General features: G+C 39.1%; 1 protein-coding gene across 1 annotated transcript in view; it reads right to left on the bottom strand.

Annotated features, from left to right (window-relative positions):
• Positions 1 to 19,703, bottom strand: part of FBXW11 (F-box and WD repeat domain containing 11) — a 55,844-nt gene that overhangs the window by 8,817 nt on the left and 27,324 nt on the right. The window contains exons 4-10 of the mRNA XM_010163656.1: positions 15,825 to 16,011; positions 14,911 to 15,001; positions 4,360 to 4,497; positions 3,357 to 3,475; positions 2,071 to 2,320; positions 791 to 909; positions 40 to 150 (exon numbers count right to left, since the gene is read on the bottom strand). Of these exons, the coding sequence (XP_010161958.1) occupies positions 40 to 150; positions 791 to 909; positions 2,071 to 2,320; positions 3,357 to 3,475; positions 4,360 to 4,497; positions 14,911 to 15,001; positions 15,825 to 16,011 (1,015 nt within the window). The remainder of the gene's footprint in view (positions 1 to 39; positions 151 to 790; positions 910 to 2,070; positions 2,321 to 3,356; positions 3,476 to 4,359; positions 4,498 to 14,910; positions 15,002 to 15,824; positions 16,012 to 19,703) is intronic.

Here is a 19,703-nt window from a genome sequence, read left to right as displayed (position 1 = left end):
AAGGCTATTTTTTTTTTTAAATTGCTTTCAAAAACATACCCATCATAGGCTCCACTAACAATCCTCTTATTGTCAAACCTGATGCATCGAACCAGTTCTTCATGGCCTTCTAATACTCTTAAACAGGCACCACATTCAATGTCCCATAGCCTTAAGAGAACAAAGGAGAAAGTCTTTGAGTACTTCAGGTTGAGCACTGGCGCTTCATCTCACACGCAGGGATTTAAGCATGCTACTGAATGGTTTTCTGTGGGAGGTATCCCATAATTTGCTTAAAAAGCATGAGAACCATGAAATGTTCTTCGCACACAATTCAGAGAGAAGTTTGTGTCGCAGCTGCAGTACATCAAAATTAATTTAGTCATTCAAAATTACATATAACTAAAGGTTGGACACGTCTTAAAAAGTTATCTTTGTGAAGTTTAATACACTTCTTTCTATTCTGCATAAACCCATGATTAGAGATTCAGAAAGTAATTAAGAAAACCAGTGCCCAACGTCTTCCTCATCTCTCCTAGCAGAAAACAGGGTGATAAACTATACCAATAGATGAGAAGTTTTGTTTAACTTTGACATAAACCTCAGTGTCCCACTTTTTCACAGGGACGCAAGATGTTTACTCTCACACTCAGTTAAGTTTCATTCATACACCATCTGCTCCAATAGCAAGACATACCAAGGATGTTTTGCCCATGCAGCCGTGCAGGACAGCATCAAAGATCAGAGGAAATCGTATTTTCACACATGCAAATGTGCAGTTACATACCGATAGCAGTTCATGGGCACCCACCTAATGGTATTGTCTGAAGATCCACTGACAACTAGTCGATCCCTGTACTGGAGACATGCAATGCCACGCTTGTGCCCATTTAGAGTACGAACAAACTCACACGTACTCGTACTCCAGACCTGTGAAACACAAGACACATACTTCTCTGAGAATTACACCCCAACAAGGTTTTGGAATGTCAATAGAAGCCGTTATGAATTCATGAACAGAAGAGGTCTGACTTGGCTGGACAGTGGATGAAAACTCACACAGTATTTTTATGGGCAAAGAGTGGGGACCTGGCATTAACGGAAGACTGGCACTATGGGGATCTAGCAGTGACAAGAGCCATGGGCACTGCTATTGCACATTGAGTCAATGAGAAAAGTTGGGAGGGGCTGTATATAAAATATTTTCAAGGTGGTAGAGACTTCCCCAAATGATCTTAAAAGCTTGATTACACTTGAATCTTGATAAGTCAGTAATCATCTTTAAAAGTAGAAGTTATCACATACACAAAACCCCTATATTTTTCTTACTAGTGGATCGCTAGCAATTTCTTTGGTAAGAGAAGGCCAAAACCATAGCCTATAAAAATTTGGTGGCTGGTTCTTTCTTAACATTAAATTATTCGATCAACTTTGCCCATTTTTAATGAACTGTAATTGAAGTTGTAACGTAGAGTATCCAGCGGCTAATTTCCCAACAGAGAGTGCAGCAGGATCTCTGGCAGGTATTTGGACACCAAACTGCCAAGAGCTTTTTGGCACAGTCTAAGGTAGCTCTGGTTCTAGAGAGGGGAGGGTGGAAATGCCTTTGTTAGATTAATACACTCTGGGTAACTCAAATCTTCTGGTATGTAATAGTCTTCAAACGCAGCCTCTTAATTCTTCAAACATGGCAAAGTCTGGTTGAGCTGCGGGGAAGGCGTGGTGAGGAAAGACAACTGCTGATAAATTTCAGGTCTAGAACAGGGTTGCCAATTGAAATAAAAAATACCACTTTGAAAAAGGCACAAAATGTGCCACATTTAACAAATAAACCTCTCTTGAGACTAGAGTTCAAACAGCAAATGGGCTTTAGTTTTTTGCAATTGTACGACAGAAGTCACAAAAACGTTATGAGCTTAGTTAAGCGCGTAAAGACATTAACAGCTAGCAAGAGGAAGCAGCTCGCCGAATGGTAAAGAAAAAGGTACAGAATTACTTATGAACACCTTGGTTATTCAGAGCTGAATAATGCTCGGGAGCTTTTCTGGCTCGGTAGGCATGCAGACCTCCGTCAGAGCTCTGCTAACTTACTTTAATGGTCCTGTCACCTGACGCTGACACAATATACTTGTCATCGAAGTCTACCACATTAACGGCAGCACGATGGCCAACTAAGACACGGCGCAGGGTGATGTCAGTAGGGGATGCCATATCCCAAACAGCAATCGATCTGTCCTTTGAGCATGTCACCATTAAGCCGTTACTGAACCTCAAGTGAAGCACTGCCTCGTTGTGATGAATCAACGTGTTCAGAACTTCACCTGTATTTACATCCCAAACTCTGCAAAAGAAAATAATTTTAGTCCAAATGAAGTATGATGGCTATGCACGGTATAAAGTGTAAACATGCACACGTCTGCTATTGTCTCTGATACACAGCCCTCTGGTTGCTTAACATCTCTTAGTGCTTGGGGAAGGCAGAAGATGGGTGCTGGGGAAGTATTCTCATCTTGGACTCACAAGCAACAACTAGCAGCAGCAAACAATTAGGCCGGGAAATGCCTAAGGTGGGACTACTGCTAAAAGAAAGGGCTGCTTAACAATGACCACAATTCTGTAACTCTTCCAGGATGACTAAAACCTGTATGATAGTAAATAGATGGAACAGACCAAAACAAATCTTATCCAAGATTACTTTTTCAGTTTTACACCATTCATTCAGACTTAGCACATGCCAGTGGCAACTGGGATGTAGCACCCTCCAGGGCTACCTACTAGCTTATATGAAGTGAAAAATCACTACTTAATTTATACTACCTGAAGGGTGTTACAATTAGTTGGTTTTTTTTTTGTTTTTTTTTTTTTTTTTTAAGGTTTTATAGAGATTGACATCAGTATACCAGTGGAAGATACCAGAAGGAGACAAGGCCCTTCCACTGAACACCTCTGTTGGACATCTACTGACCACTGAATTCATACAAGAATTTAAACTCAGTAACATTAAAATTGTTGTCAGATAAGTGCTGCATATATAGCAAGTACCCTTTCATTAATAGTCATAATTAAGAGATGTCAGAAGGCAGTACAAGAAACCCTAAATAATGCAATTACTGTATAGTTGGCCCATCGGCCATTCTACAACTTCAGGCTACGTCTTAAATAATACAGATCACATTCCTTCGAGATCCTTAACGCTAAAAAACTGAGACTGAGATTTGGAAAAACATTTATCTGATGTGTTGCTTTGCCAAGTAGGAATATCTTGAATGTGATAATAATATCACATTCATATTAGGAAAGCTTACTGATTATTTGGAGATTGTCGTAAATATTCCCAGCTCTGCTACTCAATTTTTGTGCAAAATCTTAACACTCACCTCACTGTAGAATCTGAAGATCCAGTTACAATGACTCTTTCATCATACTGCAGACAAAGAACCGAGCCAGTATGTCCTGTTAGTACTTTCAAACATTCCAAGCTTGTTTTGTCCCAAATCTGTTAAAAACAAGAAGGATAAATGGTTTGTCAAGATCAAGAACATGGATTCAAGACCTGAACGTTGCCACAACTGCAAAGGAAAGAAAACTGGAGATACCAGGAAGAATCCATGGGTAACTGTCAGTCTCTTCTCCCAAGTGACAGGACAAGAGGAAACAGCCTCAAGCTGCACCAGGGGAGGTTTAGATTGGATATGAGGAAAAATTTCTTCACTAAAAGGGTGGTCAAACATTAGAACAGGCTGCCCAGGGAGGTGGTGGAGTCACCATCGCTGGAGGTATTTAAAAGATGCATAGATGTGGTGCTTAGGGATGTGGTTTAATGGTGGGCTTGGCAGCATTTTTGGCTGAACTCGATCTTAAATGTCTTTTCCAACCAAAATGTATGATTCTATAATTAGCCTGGCCAATCAGTGGGCTGTGCTCTGTTTTAGCTTAAGGAAGTGTTGATGCACGTTTTTGACAGAACAATGAAATAACCAATCATCATGAGATTATAAAAGTTTTGCAAAAGGAAACGCCACAGATGATGAGCATGAAAGCAACCTATTGGCACAGAAGCAACCTACTAGGAACGACAAAAGACACAGCTAAGGACAGCAGCACACACAGTCTTCATTCATGTTTTGTGAACTCTGATTTCACAAGCATTTCTGTGGGGTCAATAGTATTAACCCCTGGCTGGCAGTCCTCAAAGTTTCCAGAGCAAAGTACAGATGAGAACTTTGTCAGGCTGCAGAAGACATACCATCCTCATAAAACTTGCACAGATAAATACTGCCCCATGAAGAGACAAGAGAAATCAAGGAAAAACAAGCAGGTAGCTTTCCAAGACAGAATTACCCACTTATCTCTAGGGAAAGGACTGAAAAAAGTGTTTACCTTAATGGAGTTATCTCGTAGGCCACTGATAATCTTTTCATCATCATACTGTAAACAGTAGACACCTTTGCTGTTTTCAGAGCGGCACTGAATCCTTTGCAAATTATGTCGCCCACATCGCCAGTTAGATTCTATAGTCTAACAAGAGGGGAAACAATCAGGAGTTAGGCACGAGGCTGCATGCTTGAGCATGACTACTCCAAAACATACACAGCAATCCTTCCGCTTTCACATACGTCATCCTTAAATTCAAAGTAGATAAAGCTGAAATGTACCTTTTCTAATAAAAATACACAAACCAGAATGAATTAGAATTAGGATTTTTATAATTTGTCATGACAAAAGCTGTGTTTAGCAGTGAAAATGATGGTCAACTAACCTTAATCAGAATTTCCAAAATAGTCACTGGAGAGACACATTTCGTAACAATTCAGCGTGTCCCCCCCCGTATTTACACAACCATCTGACATAATCATCAAAGATTAAAACAGGAGCTGGTATGGTGCCGTGTTCGGCCTCACCTGAGTAACTGACATTACAGAATTGCCATGTCCAACAGGGAGGCTATGGGAGTTCTTGGACCTTTCCTTCCCCTACCCAGTCATTTCACCTATTAACTGTTGCTACGCATCTTAGGAAGGGATTTTGAGATATGAAAGCCACCTCTAAGCATCTTAAAGCCTGATAAAAAACAAAACTGAGGAGGGACTGTAAGATTTCAGATAATCCAAACTTACTTTTCCCTCCTCCCTTAAAATCTGAGGAAGTGCAATTCTCAACATTTTCATTCTGACAGATATTTTTAAACAAAGACCTGACACACATTAAAAAGCCACAAACTATTTCATAGCAGAACCAGGATGATTGCCATGTTTTAATCAGCTTCATTACTTGTCAGACAACCAGTGTTGGTTTCAAAGAAATGTAAGATTTTGCATAGAAAGTTCATAACAATCAGAAGAGAATCAGTGCACAGAACTCCAGACCAATACCTGCAGTACCTAGACGGGCTGGGATGCTTTCCATCTCCTAGTATAGGCACCAGAACAGGCCATTTATTTAGCTATACCCCCTCAAATACGGCATGGAAGCCTGGGGAGAAGCTGATCAGCTGTCAGTTTGTTTGGAAAAGCGTATTTAGAAACAAATCCTAACTTTCAAAGCAATAGCAGGCATCTCTGCAGCTTCTCCAAGACTGGAAAACAACTGAAACGCTCATTAAAGACAAAAGTACAGTGCTACTATGATGTCCCAATTCTAGGAAAACACGTCTGCTCCAAGGGAAACCTAACCTACCACTTTGTTTTCCGCACATTTGCTCCTCCAGTTGTCTCCCATTATGCAATCTGGGGAGAATTGTACACAGCCATAATACAAACCTGATGTGCCACAGGAATTTGTCTAAAACATAAGTGCTAAGAGATGCTTCTAGAAGAGCATGCTGACAAGTTACTCATCCCCTCTCACTCTCCTCCAGTTTGGTGGGGAAGTTAATGAAATTAAGATAGCAAGTCATCTGTCAGTTTGGGATCAGCTTTTCTGGCCAGCGAGTGCACTGCTGACTGTCAGAGGGAACTGCGCTCACAATGTTCAAATCCGACACTGCGCTGGACTCCTGCCGTGAAGGTAGCACACTGCTCATTATGCTACTCGCTCAGCATGGGATGGAGGGTTTGAGGAGGGAGGACAGGCAATTCTCAAGCTTTATCTGAAAAGTCATCATCTGTGCTAGGAAGGCAGCACTGCAACTCGTTAATTCCTTTGCAGCACGCTACAGAGGTGACCCTCAGAAACAGGAGAGGATTTTAGACATTAATAGCACGAACCAATATAATTACAGATCTGAAGTCAAAGTATTTTAAAATGCAATACTAACACTGAGGACACAGGAGGTAAAACATAACAGATTAGAGTTACCCAGTTGAAATAAGTTTTGGAAACAATGTATGTTCAGACATTCAACTCTTAAGAAGTCTAAGGCAGAGCTTCCCTAAAGCAACGTTCTTGGAAAGGCCTGAAATAAGCAGCTGTACATAACATGCACAGGATTACGCTAGCTGTCGATTGCTCAAACACCATGTGAGCACTTTCACACTTCAGCTTCCTGCAACAGTAATTACCAATAGCTAGAGAATACATTCAGAACACCACAAATCAGAAATTTTGCTTGTAACAGTGTCCCAAACAAAACAGCAGTCAGTAAAAGTACACTCACCGGACACTCAGGGCACTAGCTGGCTTAATTCTTACAAGTTCACGATAAGAAGCTACTTAATAAGCTCCCCATAAGAAAATGCTGGCTTCAGATAAAAGAAACTAAAGTATTATGTGTATCTATGTGAAGGCACTGTAAAGCAGTAAGTCATACACAGGTGCACATTTTAATCCTGTGAAGAGATGTCATTTCATTTAGACGTTATACGGTGCGGCTACTGTGGGAAAATACTTCATGTTTTTCGAGAACTTGTAAAATCCCCTTACACTGCGTAAATTTTCAATATGCTGGGAAAGTAGCCACAATACACAGAGAATCTACAGCAGCATTTCAATTGGCAGTAGAGTGAAAACAGATGTGGACGTATAGAGAAATAACATTATTTTAGATGACTAAATACAGCTGAGTGGGTGGGCAACCTGGAGGACCCTCTGAAAAGGAACATGTTTAATACAATACTGGCAACCACATTAAAGCTTCCTGCTGTAGGAAATTTCTGGTTGTTACTGAATAGCGCAGTTAGTAAAAGTCTTCATCTGCAATCTCCTTCCAGGAGATATCTTAATAAGCTGTGTATACGCCGAGTAGGCAGGCAGGTACAAGGGGCGAGGAAGAAATCGCTGTGTTTTATGGACCATTACAAGCAGCAGCAAGTCAATGACAAAGAGACTCTAGGCTTATTTGCATATTTATGGTACCAAACCTAATACCAATATATGCAACACTATACTATATGCAACACATTACTATATTTCCTACAGATCCCCTCAAAGTCTCCAAGATAACTGCCTCTAAACTAGAGTTTCACAATTAAAAGCAAGATGTTGCCGAACAACATCTCCTTAGTCCACACACAAAGAAAATAAGTTTCTCACACTTTCCTAAAAGCTCACTAGAGCAATCGCAGAAAGTAGCTGACAAATGCTGTATAACCAACAAAATCTGGACATACAAGGGATAAAGACCAAGCACGAAGCCAAAGCATCTGCCACAGCAGGAGAGCCATTTGGCAGCTGAAGAAATGCATACATGGATAAAAAAAGGCATTTAGAGAGAAAAGTACATGTAGAATATAGTCCAAGATGTAGAGGTATAGCCAAGCCTCAACCATGCCAGAATATATTCAGTGGTACAAAGATGCACAGTAAAAAGAGATGCAATTCATCTGGATTAACGGTTGGAACATTAACTATATATTGGAAGCGTTAAGGATAATCTACCAGGAACAGGGTTTTTTCCCCATTTGATAATGTACACTGTGTTCAGCTCCTTGGCTAAAAATTGCATTTTTTTTCCTTGTGAATGTTATTGCAGAGTAAGTGGGCTTATCTTAATCCCATAAACCAAGGAGTTTCTGTTCCCTTTGAATACACAATTCTCCTGCAGGACAAATGGGGCAGAAAAAAGAAAAAGGAACAAAAGGAATATACACATTTGTTATGTCCATATGGATTTCTCCTAAAGCATTAGGCATTTACACCAGGGGCAGTTAAAATCCAAGCCCTTGTTCTTCACATGCTTTCTTCAAAGAGTAATAAGAAAATCCCTCCTGACTGCAGCAGAAGAAAGGCAGAAGCAAATGAACATACATTGTCAGGGTAGAGATGTGCCAGCAGCAAAGCCTCCTTCCAAAGCAGATGGCAGAGGGATAAAAACCCCTTCAAGTAAAGAGCATCACCATCTTTCTTGTGAGTGTCATCACTTCTATAAACCACTGTGGAGGAGCTAAGTGCCAGTGGTAGGCATGGAGCAGCAGAGACAACTAAAAACTCACAGACCACAGGAACTGGATCAGCACTGGGACAGGTACTGTACAGGGAAAGCAATAACATCCCTGCGCCAAAGCAGGAGGGCAGAAAAAGTACTTGCGCTGTATCCAACATCCCCTTCATAAAACACCTCCTCCTTAGACCAGCTGCATAACAGAAGTGATGAGCAAGAAAATTATGTGGTCAGTAAGGTCTACAGAGCTCACATCTCAACAGAGCAGCTGAAGAGTTCTAGCTGCAGGCATGGGATACATGAATTACACATTCACTAAGACCTGAGCACATTGGCACCTGAGCCAGTAAACATGTCTTTGGAAGTGAGCAGCAGTGTATCCAGATGTCCATACCAATATCTTGAACATAAACTGGCACTGCTGTTAGAACACCAAGTGCCGCAAACCTTCCACCACCACATCTTGCCATTTATTATCCTACTTTTATCATTAAGCATATTGTATTTTCCTAGTAATTCTCTTACCCTATTCCAGGAAAAAACTGAACCAACATGATCCATGCTACACCACAGGACTCAGAAGAGTGACTAGATATGGCTTTTACTCTCAAAATGCTTCGAAACATAGAAGGCAGCAGCTACACAACTGGGAGCTGCATGACACCGTGTCCCTCATATGACAATTGTTTAGTGTTTAAGTTAATTTATACACTACTGCTCTGAAAACACAGGCACGACTGCTCATCAAAAGAATTTGCCCTTTTCACTACTAAGAATTCTTCATACTTTATATTATTCACAACTAAAGCTAGGTGAAGGTCCAGAAGAAAAAAATTTACATGGGAAGAGGGGGCAAACAGTAACATAGTAAACAAATGCAAGGTAGTAAACCCAAGTAAAGATTAATTCAAAACAGCAATCAACTGATTTGTGGATTTACCTCATTTCATGCAAACACAAGAGTCAAATAAGAATAAAAGCCACCTTCATGAAGAATAACTGAAGCAAGTCTAACAAATAGAGAAATAGGGATTCACTGTACCCCACTCACATATAACTTATGCTAATCTTATATATACATGTAAGTATATTTAAAGTCAGTGTGCATTTGTTTAATACAAACAGAAAGGTTCACTTTCACAAAAAAAAAAAGGGCAGGGGGGGGAATTCCAATAATTGAAAAGTGGGCTTCTGACTTGATTTATAAATATCACAAGATACTCGGGCCATGTTCTGAAGAACAGTCTGAAATTAAAGCGAGGCCAAAAAGCTAGGGATGTACTATTGCGAGCCACTCCCCATCTGAACACTACATGGGCTTTCAGATCAGTCTGGGGTAAAATATCACTTTTAGTGTGAACTCCAAGACCAGAAGAAAAGCCGTAAACAATGAAGTCTAAAAATCTAAACAACTCTAGAGAAAGGAATGGGAAGCTTTTCCTAGCAAGCGTTATAATTAAATCATGATTTTTTTTGGCAGAATTCAAGACCTAAAAATTAAGTTCCTCATGTTTACAGCCGCTGAGATAAGATCCAAATGTGGGCAATATGGATTGATGAAGTGTTGTCTCTTTCTGCATGCAACTGATCCAATATGTATGAAGCTGCTCAAAAGTCCACCAAGTAAAACCATTCCTGCAGCTTTGCTGAGCCCTTTTTAAAGCCACATTCAAAAAGAACAGATCGACCTTATGATGCTGGGCGAGGTAAAACTGGAGAGTGGAATATGCTAATGTCTTACAGAGGAAGAGGATACTTGCAGAAACTGCATTAAAGGCCACTGAGGTATATACAAGGAATATAGGAAATGTCTTTGGGAGACAGCTGACAGTGTAATACAAACCATTTCATCAAGCATGAAGAAAAGACAGCATGTTCTCTGAGTGTCAAAATGGTGTTATACGCTGGAGAGAGTTTAAGCAAATCAGACAAAAAGGCAATATAAACTGAATTTTCAGACCTAAGGAAGAATAATTCAGCATTAGGACTATCTTAGTGCCCAGGAAGGTGGTAGTGCCTGACTTGTTGAGGTGACAGAACACACCAGAGAGGCCGGACATGAGAGACTTTGATTACTCCCACGTAAAAGAAGTGTAGCTGCACCATGTCCCCGTGCTCTGCCCCATGCATCTGTTACCGGGTGCTGCCAAGAGACAGGACGCTGTGCAAGCCAGTCTTTGATCTGACCACTACAGCAGTTCTGTTACCCCAGGGAGGCAGTAAAGAATCCTCTCAACTCCTACTCAGGAAAACCTGCAACAGGAAGATGCAGAGGAACAAAGCAGCTACTCTTCCCTGACAGATCTGTCTTCTCTATCAAGGGGAACATTTATGAGGTAAGTCTTCTCAACTCATCACAAGAAATAGATACTTGTGCTAATCCTGAGGGGAAAACAGAATAGTTGGCCAAGCTTCACAAATAATATGGAAAAAATCCAGGGACTTGGGGTTCTGGAATCAGCAGTATTAAACTTCCCATCCCGGCAGCGTGCCGATTAACACAGTCCCACTAAAATAGCTGACCTTCTCCACAAGGCTTTGGGATGGCACCCAGGCACAGGACACGTCACACCAACCAGATCATCTCCAGAAACAAGGTCTTGCAAACCCACGTTCAATTTTCTAGGATAAGCCCCAAATCAAGTTTTCCCTTTAAAAAAAAGCTCCTAAAGAAGCTTGGCAATTCAACATCTGACTTGGAGACATTGAAAATTACTGGACCACCTCTTGTGAAATGAAACCTAATTAAATATTTGGCTTCACAGTGGAGGTGGAGAGTAATAACCTCTTTCCAAGAACTTGCTTTCAGATGTCTAAATGTCCTCTTATTTTCAAATCCAGTTATTTCAGAAGTGACATTATATTCCTAGAATGGGTTTGGCATGAAATAAACAGATATTGGCACCAATAAATTTACAGAGAGGCAAGAGGACCTCACTTTGTATTACCTTGCAGCTAATACCACTTTGTGATTGCCTGGACTTTTGACCCAAAATGCAAATAAAGCCCTAGGGAAATAATTCAAATTTGCTATTTATCATTCCTCATTTTTCCTTCCAACTGTTAATTCAGGTTTTGGATTACTTTTCAAATTCCATCAGTCAATCCAAAGAAGAGAGCACATTCTCCTTTGAGCTTATCTCTACCCACAACCCAATTTAGTACCAGCTGCAGTGAATTAATAACTCTTATCATTAGCAGCAGTCTAGCACAATTTGGTTAATCTTTGCACTCCACAGGTAAAATACTGAATGACAAGATTTTTGCATTACATCAAATATATTTTACTGTATTAAAAAAATAAAGTCCTTTGGACACAAGATAAATGTCTTATAAAAATACTTATATAATGATATAAATGCTAATATGGTAGCCTTTGGCTCATCACTAGCTCCCTAAATGCAGACCCTCTGACAGAAACAGGAAGATCTTATTAAAAGTCCAGGCAAATATTTGAAGAAAAAACATTTTAGTATTCAGAGATACAAAATTCTTCATCACAACTAAGATAAGATGAAAGTCTTACTTAAGAGCTTCTGCACATTGCTTTGAAAAATGAAGGAATGGGAAAAGGGATGAAACTGGGGGAGAGCATGACTTCAGGCTTAAAAACAGAATGAGGAGAGAAAAAGGTTAAGTGCTCCTGGTCTGATAGCTAAGTTTTGCTGTTATTGTTACTCACCATCTACATTTTTAACAAGTGTTAAAAGCTTCTTTTGACAGTTCTTTAGGGGAGCAATTTGTTAAAAGTGTTTTTAAGGGTCATTTATTAGAAAAATTGTAATAGACTTTTGGAAGTGGAAGAATTATTGAACTCTTGACTGTTAGCAGAAACACTAACCCCACTCCAGGTTGGAAACCTGGAAAACAGCAATATTTCAGAAGGTTTGAAGGAAATATGTAAACAGGGAAAAATTTGGCGTGGCACAATACCCCTGTCCTTCTGCGTTCCCCCTCTAGTTCAGCAATTTCGAAGAACCAGGAGTGGTAAACACGCTGCCTGTATAAACTGAGCAGTGATGATTCTGGAAGTAGCCATTAGTTTGCAAAGAGAGACTTCACCGCTCGAGAAGACGGGACAAAGACATTTGATTCCTGAATTTGGGCAAACAGAGGCTTACACTTACTTTTGCTAAAATGAAGTTCAGAAGCCAGAGCCCACAGCTGACAGTTCTTGGCTCCTTCCAGCTTTCCTGCTCTACCAAAGGATCCACAGGCCATGGACAGCACTGAGGTTAGTTGCCAATACCTTAAATTCTAGCCCAAGTGATTGACAACCACTAATGACCAAAGGATTTTCATAGGTTTATAGACACAAGCATGGAATGGAAAGTACAGAACTGCAGGTGGTTTTCCCTGAACAGCCCTAATTCTGCTTCTCTATTCTTGCCTCCCTCCATCTGAGTCTGAGATACACCGGAGTTTCCTGCATGCCCCAGTAATATTTAACATCATTAAGGATATAAGCACTAGATAGAAACTACGGAAATCATATGTAAAAGTAGTTGGATTACCAGGCAGTTTGGAACGGGCAGAAACTATGGCAACAGCTTACAGTTTACTCTCTGTATGCTGCAGAAAAGACAACTCTTTTCCCACGCTCATTACTCACATTACTATTTTTATGTACTAGTGGCATGGCATGTTTTACATACAGCATGTTCTACTGCTCCAGCTCCATCTCAAAGCTTGACACGAGATAACCCCTTACTCTGCACATTCTACATTCATCACATCATCCACCTGGGCATTATATAATGAAAAAGAAAAATTCATGAGTTGAAACTCTGAAAGTAAGTTCAGGTTGAAAAGAGCGTTCTAAAACGGTGTTTCTTGACTTCCAAACACTGATGCATTTGCTAACCATACTGAATACATGAGCCCTTACTTTCCAGGCAGTGCAGTGCAAATTTTTCTTCTAATCTGAGGGTTTAATATATTTACTTAATGAAATTTAGTTTTTTCAAGAAAAATGTTCATTACTATGATATATTTTTAGAGGCATACTCATTCCCCACTCCCAGATATTTTAGAGACTGAAAGTTTTTACATTTAATATATTAGCAACAAGCAAAGCCTGAGGGTTTTGGTTTTTTCCTGCTTATTTCATACTAGTAAAAACTGTCCAATTCAGGGGATTCATTTCTGTACACTGTACTAGGACATCTACAGCAATTAAAGAAAGTATTAAATAGCAGATTGTGACAGTTCAAAGGCTGTGTGGCCTCAGAACATCTCTAATGAACACTCCCATCTCTAATAATAAGAAATCCTATACAAATGTTCCACTTACGCTTAAACAAATGAGTTTCAGTAAAAATAACTTTAAAAATCTGAATTATAATAATACTGAACTCCTTCAGCTTTCTACACCATCTCAAAGGTCATTTTTCACACTGCTTTTCACCCATTTTTGTAACTGGAAGTGCCAGAATTTTGCAGAAAGCGAGAAAATATCACATTAAGAGTTCTTAATCCCATGAACTGCTTATCATTGCAATATCACTATCATTCCTTACAGAGAGTAGACATCTCCTTTCAAGTAATAAAATGTCTACCATTCAGTTCACAAGTAAATATCAAATTTGATCTTATTTTGCTTAGGCTACATTTCATGCTTAGTTCTTTATCTTTAAATGTTCATAAATTCTGTAGCAAGGGTTAGAAAAAATATTTGAAAAATGGATGCTTTCCAGCAGATACATTTAACAGATAGGTTAAGAGTTCTGAACAATTTTGTTTACTGAGTGCCAAGCAACACAAGCTCACATTTGCCATAGCAGAATGATTCCATTAGTTCACATCTGTCTTAAACATCAAAACACGTGTTTCCGCACTAATGAATTTCAGACCAATAATTTCACATCCATCACATGGCTGAAATAAATCCATTATAGCCTGTGGTATAACTTAAAGAGTTTTGTGGTGGGTACACAGCAGAATACCAACATAATCCTGATTTATCAGAAACACTTTAAAATAAGTGAGCAAGCCCAACTTTGTAACTCTTAAACAGGATAAGTAAAAATTTAAATCAAATAGAAGAACAGTCATTTCTACAGTCTTTTTGCCACCAACATCCCTACTGTGTTTATCATTGTAGGACTGACTGTTCTCATCAAACCACTGGAGAGGGGAAAAGAATCCCATACCCTGAAAAAAGCTATATTTGCAACAGTGGCAGCTTTCGAAGTAATAAGTTACCAAATGAGTAATGTTTTAAATTATTGGTGTTTACAGCATTAACCCTCAGATCATTTTCTAAGTGAGCATCATCAATATATTAAAACATTCAGCAATAATGTGGAATTGTCTTGGAGTAGTAAGTTCCCTAAAACAGCTATTTTATTAAAATCCATCATCCCAGAAGAGTTCCAGAAATCTTTAAACTCAAAAAAGATGGTGTTAACACTTAAAGTAACATATTAATGCACGTACTGCGGCAGTAAGTTGCTGAGGGTGTGTTTTACAATGTCTGAAGAGCCAGAGCTCACAATGTAGTAGTGATACAGATACACATGATACACTTCATTGCTCCAACGTGCATCATCTTTGTAACACTAACAATATGCAACGTTATTTCTCCTGCAGATATTATATATTGGAAAACGTACCTCTATATCCTGTATTATCTTTGGGTATAAGGACCTGTAAAATGAATTTGGGGGCCCATCTGTTGGTCTGTTTTTAAACAGGTACTGATCCCTAGAAAGAACCAGAAACATATTTTTCATTTTACCACAAAGAATCCAAACTTTAAAGGAATTCAAAATCTGCACAGAACAAAACCTTACGACATATTCTCACAGAATACTTATAAGAACTTTTAGTACTGTTATTACAACCCTTGTGACTTTACTACTTGACAGCTGTATTTAAAACATCAGACTAAAAAGATAACAGGTGTTTTCCTTATGTTTTTCTGAATTGGGGTTCACTGCTTCATAAGGCTTTTAGCCAGCAGGGTGTTGTCCTCCTGCTCCCTACAATACGCCTTGCATTTTCTTAGGCACACCACTAGAGAGCACAGAAAAGCAGGTTTCTAAAGCAGAATACCTCATCTCTTCAGATACTTGTGAAGGACAGAAAAACTCTGTTGCCACAAACATGTGAGAGAGGCTTCTGCAGCCCAATTGGCTATTTTACATTTTAAGCAAAAAAAGAGTTCAATTGGAAATACTTCACTCAAGCAAAAGCCCTGCAAAATATGTTGTTGCTAGCTTTTGTGAGCTGATTTTACATGTTAAGTTTTCCCTGCAAAATAGAAATTACAAATTTGCAGACAGACTTACCAGAAGCAAGCAAGTGTTGAAAGACAGTGGTGCACAAAAGGACAGAGGTCAAAGCCAAAGCAGGAACGGGAGCTGACAGCTTTTGCTGTAGCAACCCTCACCACTCCATGGCAAAGAAAAGGACCTTAGCGATACCAATTTACTATAAAGTTACGTTTTGGCAGAGCTCATGATTAGGGAAATTTGTGAAGGAGAACACTGTAAAAGGTGAATTTAGTTATTGTCAAAGTACTTACCAACCCCTTCTTTCTGACAGTCCCTTCCATAGCGGATCTGTGCGTACCATTCTTTCAATCAATTTTTTCCATAGCATTCCCTCAGAGATGACTCTCTGCCATTCCTTACATACCAGCTCTGCTGCACAGAGTGATCTGGCATCAAGATAGGAAAGGATGTTTTCTGCTATGTGATCTAAGCCTTGCTCTACAAAGAAATAAAGGCAATCAAAACATCAATCACTTCACAGTAAACTACTAAACAAGTTTTGCAATACATTCAGAGAAAGCCAAAACAGCTTTAAGGCACTGGAGCAACATGATAATTAAATTATCACACATAGAAGCACCAGTTACAAATTAATCCAAACAAGTACACCAAAATATCTCTAACACTTTACTCCTTTTCTAATACCACCTGTCTACTGGACTGTCCCATTTCCACAAAGCAAGAATGAGCACAAACCAAAATTCAGCAGAGTACACAAGCAGCAGAAAGCTTTTTGCTGTTTCTGGGCATGGAATCCTGGACTTTTTGAGCACATAATGCCCTGGGCTACATGATCCAAAAAATAAGATCATCTTCAAGCAGATACTTCACTAAACAGCAGTAATAAAAAATTAAAATATTGATTATTTTACTATTCCCATATATAACAACACATAATTCAACTCAGCAGAAGACAGGGCTCCATAGGAACAAATACAGACATATCCAGTAGAAGCATGAGCAAAGATCCTGCAAAAACTTTTTGGCAATCAAATGCAAGAACATCTTTTCTATTTAAGCTCTTTCTCTAATCTGCAGGTGCCAAGTCTGCTTCATGATTTTGTTCAGGACTCTGGTGGTAAAATATATGCCAGAGACACCATGCCCTGCAGTCTGATGTAAGAAGGGAAAAATCAATGAGAACGAATTTGGCAGTAATTCAGTAATTGTAAATGGTGCTTTAACATCTAAGGTAGTTATCCCAACTCATGGTTTACTGTCACTGGGCTCCATACTTAAAGAAATTATTATTGAATTACTTTTACCAGAAGCTGGGGGTTTTGAGGCTTCTCTTCAGCTAGAGAAAAATTTAAGGGGGACAATTTTTTTGAAACAACCTCCAGTTGAGTGAATCTGACTGTAACATTCAATACAGCATTTATTTCAAGGTCAACGGATGGAATTGTTTCTAGTATGAGAAGCAGCTAAGAAACCTCAGGATCAGCAAGAGTCAAGTAACTCTCGAATTATGAGAAGCGACAGCTCAGCTTCTGCACTGTAAATTCCAGGGTAAAGTACATCTAGTTTGGCTGCACAAAGATTTCCCCATGTATTTACAGTAGCCATATGAACAGATACTATCTTGGCATCTTTCCTGCATCTGCTGCTCTCCGACTCTCAGAGCACACCACCTTCTACTCACAATGGAGAGACGAGTGAGTTTGTGTACTGCTGATCTGACAACGCTCACTTTATTGGGTCAAAGAATGAATTCAGCAACGTAATACAAGAAAACTCCAGAGTAAAACAGCATTACTCCAAATGAAAGCCCTCTGGCAGTACTTAGACATTCCAGAAGCAACATCTACCTGGGCAACTCTCATCCTGTAATTGCACCTGCAGCATAAGGTATGTTGCTTGGCCAACAAGCAACAGTTGTTGGTGGCCTATGGAAACACTGGGTTTCATCATGAAGATGAAAGCCACCAGAAACAGGTTATTAACCCCTGTGATCCTTTTACATCATGGTAGGGTTAGATTTACATATTGAACACACTGTGCTCAGCAGCAGAAATTCAAATATACCAGAATTGGGGTCCTGCCCATCATACAGGTCTGTGTAAGGCAACGTGCTGCAATATATTATTTCATACAGATCAGTTAATGCTTATGCAGAAGCACTAGGTACTTGAGCTGAAGGTGATAGAAAGAATAAGCACATCAATAAAGGTGATTAATACAGTAAGCTGCCACCACAGAACTATCAAGACATAAAACAGGTAGAACGCTGCATGCATTTGCTTATGGTCTTTGCTTAGATCTCTCCTGCTGAGGGTGTTACATTTAAAAACACCCTCAGCTGAAGGTGTTTGTGTAGTTGAGTAGAAGTACATACATAGAAACCACTTAGATAATATACTTGCACTAAATTTAAAATAGCAACCAAATTTTTCTTGTTCATATTCCAACTACAGTGTCATTGGTCTCACAAAAAATCACTGGTAAATCTGTTACTTATTTCAAGGAACCTGCAATTTTGCTTTCCCAAAAACTCCACTAAATCAGAGATCTAGAATAACTTCATTTTCGTGAGTAACATATGCCAGTTGGCCCAGCATGAAAAAAATCTTTCAAACTAGGAGATGACGACCTTTTTAATTTTCCACTTTATCTCATGACAGCCTACTTTAGGCTTCAAATAATCCTGAAAAAAAAAACAAAGAAACTACTGTTAATTTTTTAAAGAATTAAGAAATTGTGTTCATAGAGTCCTCCACTGCACGCTAAATTTGGCCTTCATAAAAACAAACAGCAATAGAAAGGAGAAACTGATACATGTCATTGAAGAGTATTAGTTTATTTCTTCTACTTAGAGAACTATAAAAAGGCTGTAAAGAATGGTGAAAGCTCCTACAATGTAATTTGGGTTTATACAAATTTTTCAACAGTCATAATAACAAATTCAAGTAACTGAAATGTAACAAGGTCCAAATAACCAGTGGATCTCAAATCTAACCACTTCCAAACCAGCAAATCCTCTCCTAACAAAACCACATCTCAGAGCAGCTTTTAAGCTGCACTATCTCCTACATCAACAGTTTGAAAAAAATATCAGGGCATTTAAATACATTAATAAAAGTGGTCTTCCAGTCTGCCACACCCCAATCTTTCTAGTAAATAACAACTTTGAGATTCTAAATACTGTTTACTTAAGATATATTTATCTTACTGTGATGTTATGTGATTTGAAACAGTTCTCAAGGGCTTTCCAGAAAACATAACCATTGCAAGGTCATTTTCAAGAGTTAGCTGAAAATCATGAGTCTTTGAGTATCAAGAAGACAAGCTAATTCATTGTGCAAACTGGAGGGCACAGCTTGATAAAAATAAAGAAAACAAATGGGTCTGCTGAGTAAGCTTTTCTCTGATTTTGAAGGTTACAGGTGTGATGAACAGGGCACACGTGTTTTAGTGGAAAAAGACCCAACAGTTATTTTAGACTTCAGTACAAAATACTCATGTTCAACAACATAAATTCAACCTATAGAGAGCAAGTGACTGTCTAGTACACCTATAACACTGTGGTTTCCCAGCACACAGCACATTATATTTTGAAGAGGAAGAATTTTCTATGTAAAGCATTGCAGTTCCCAAAGCAAGCAGCACAGAGGATAAGACAATTAACCACTATAACTGCAAAGTCTGCATTAGTAGAGCACTACACTGAGGTTCCTGACTACAAGGTGTTTAAGGGTCCCCATTTCACTGTACCATTTTTCTTTCAATAGCTGTTACACAACATCTGAGCTGAGATCACCCTCCTTTCCCTCTCCAGAGCACTAAGTTAGTGCATTCACTATCCTCCCAAGCACAGGCACCATAGTTCAGGGCTAAAGATGCATTAATATTCAGCTCACACAGGGATATTTAGTCAAATTAAAGGGTAATAAAAGAGTTCTAAGAAATGACAGAAGCAATAATTCAGTTCAACTGGTATCAGAATACTACCTTTCAAGCTAACTGATATAAAAATGAATAATTGCAAAGTTTGGAAGAAGTTAGGTTACAGTTAAACCAGCAGACCCAGATGTTATTAAAAAGAGATGGAGACTCTCTCATGCCAGTATTTCTGCAAAATGTGGCAGAATGACAAGAAGCACTGATTTCGGCTTCCAGCTCTCCCAGAGATA

The sequence above is a fragment of the Antrostomus carolinensis genome, unplaced genomic scaffold (assembly GCF_000700745.2).
Source record: "Antrostomus carolinensis isolate BGI_N321 unplaced genomic scaffold, ASM70074v2 scaffold22142, whole genome shotgun sequence".
NCBI classification, from domain to species: Eukaryota; Metazoa; Chordata; class Aves; order Caprimulgiformes; family Caprimulgidae; genus Antrostomus; species Antrostomus carolinensis.
This window is presented reverse-complemented; position numbering and strand designations above follow the sequence as displayed.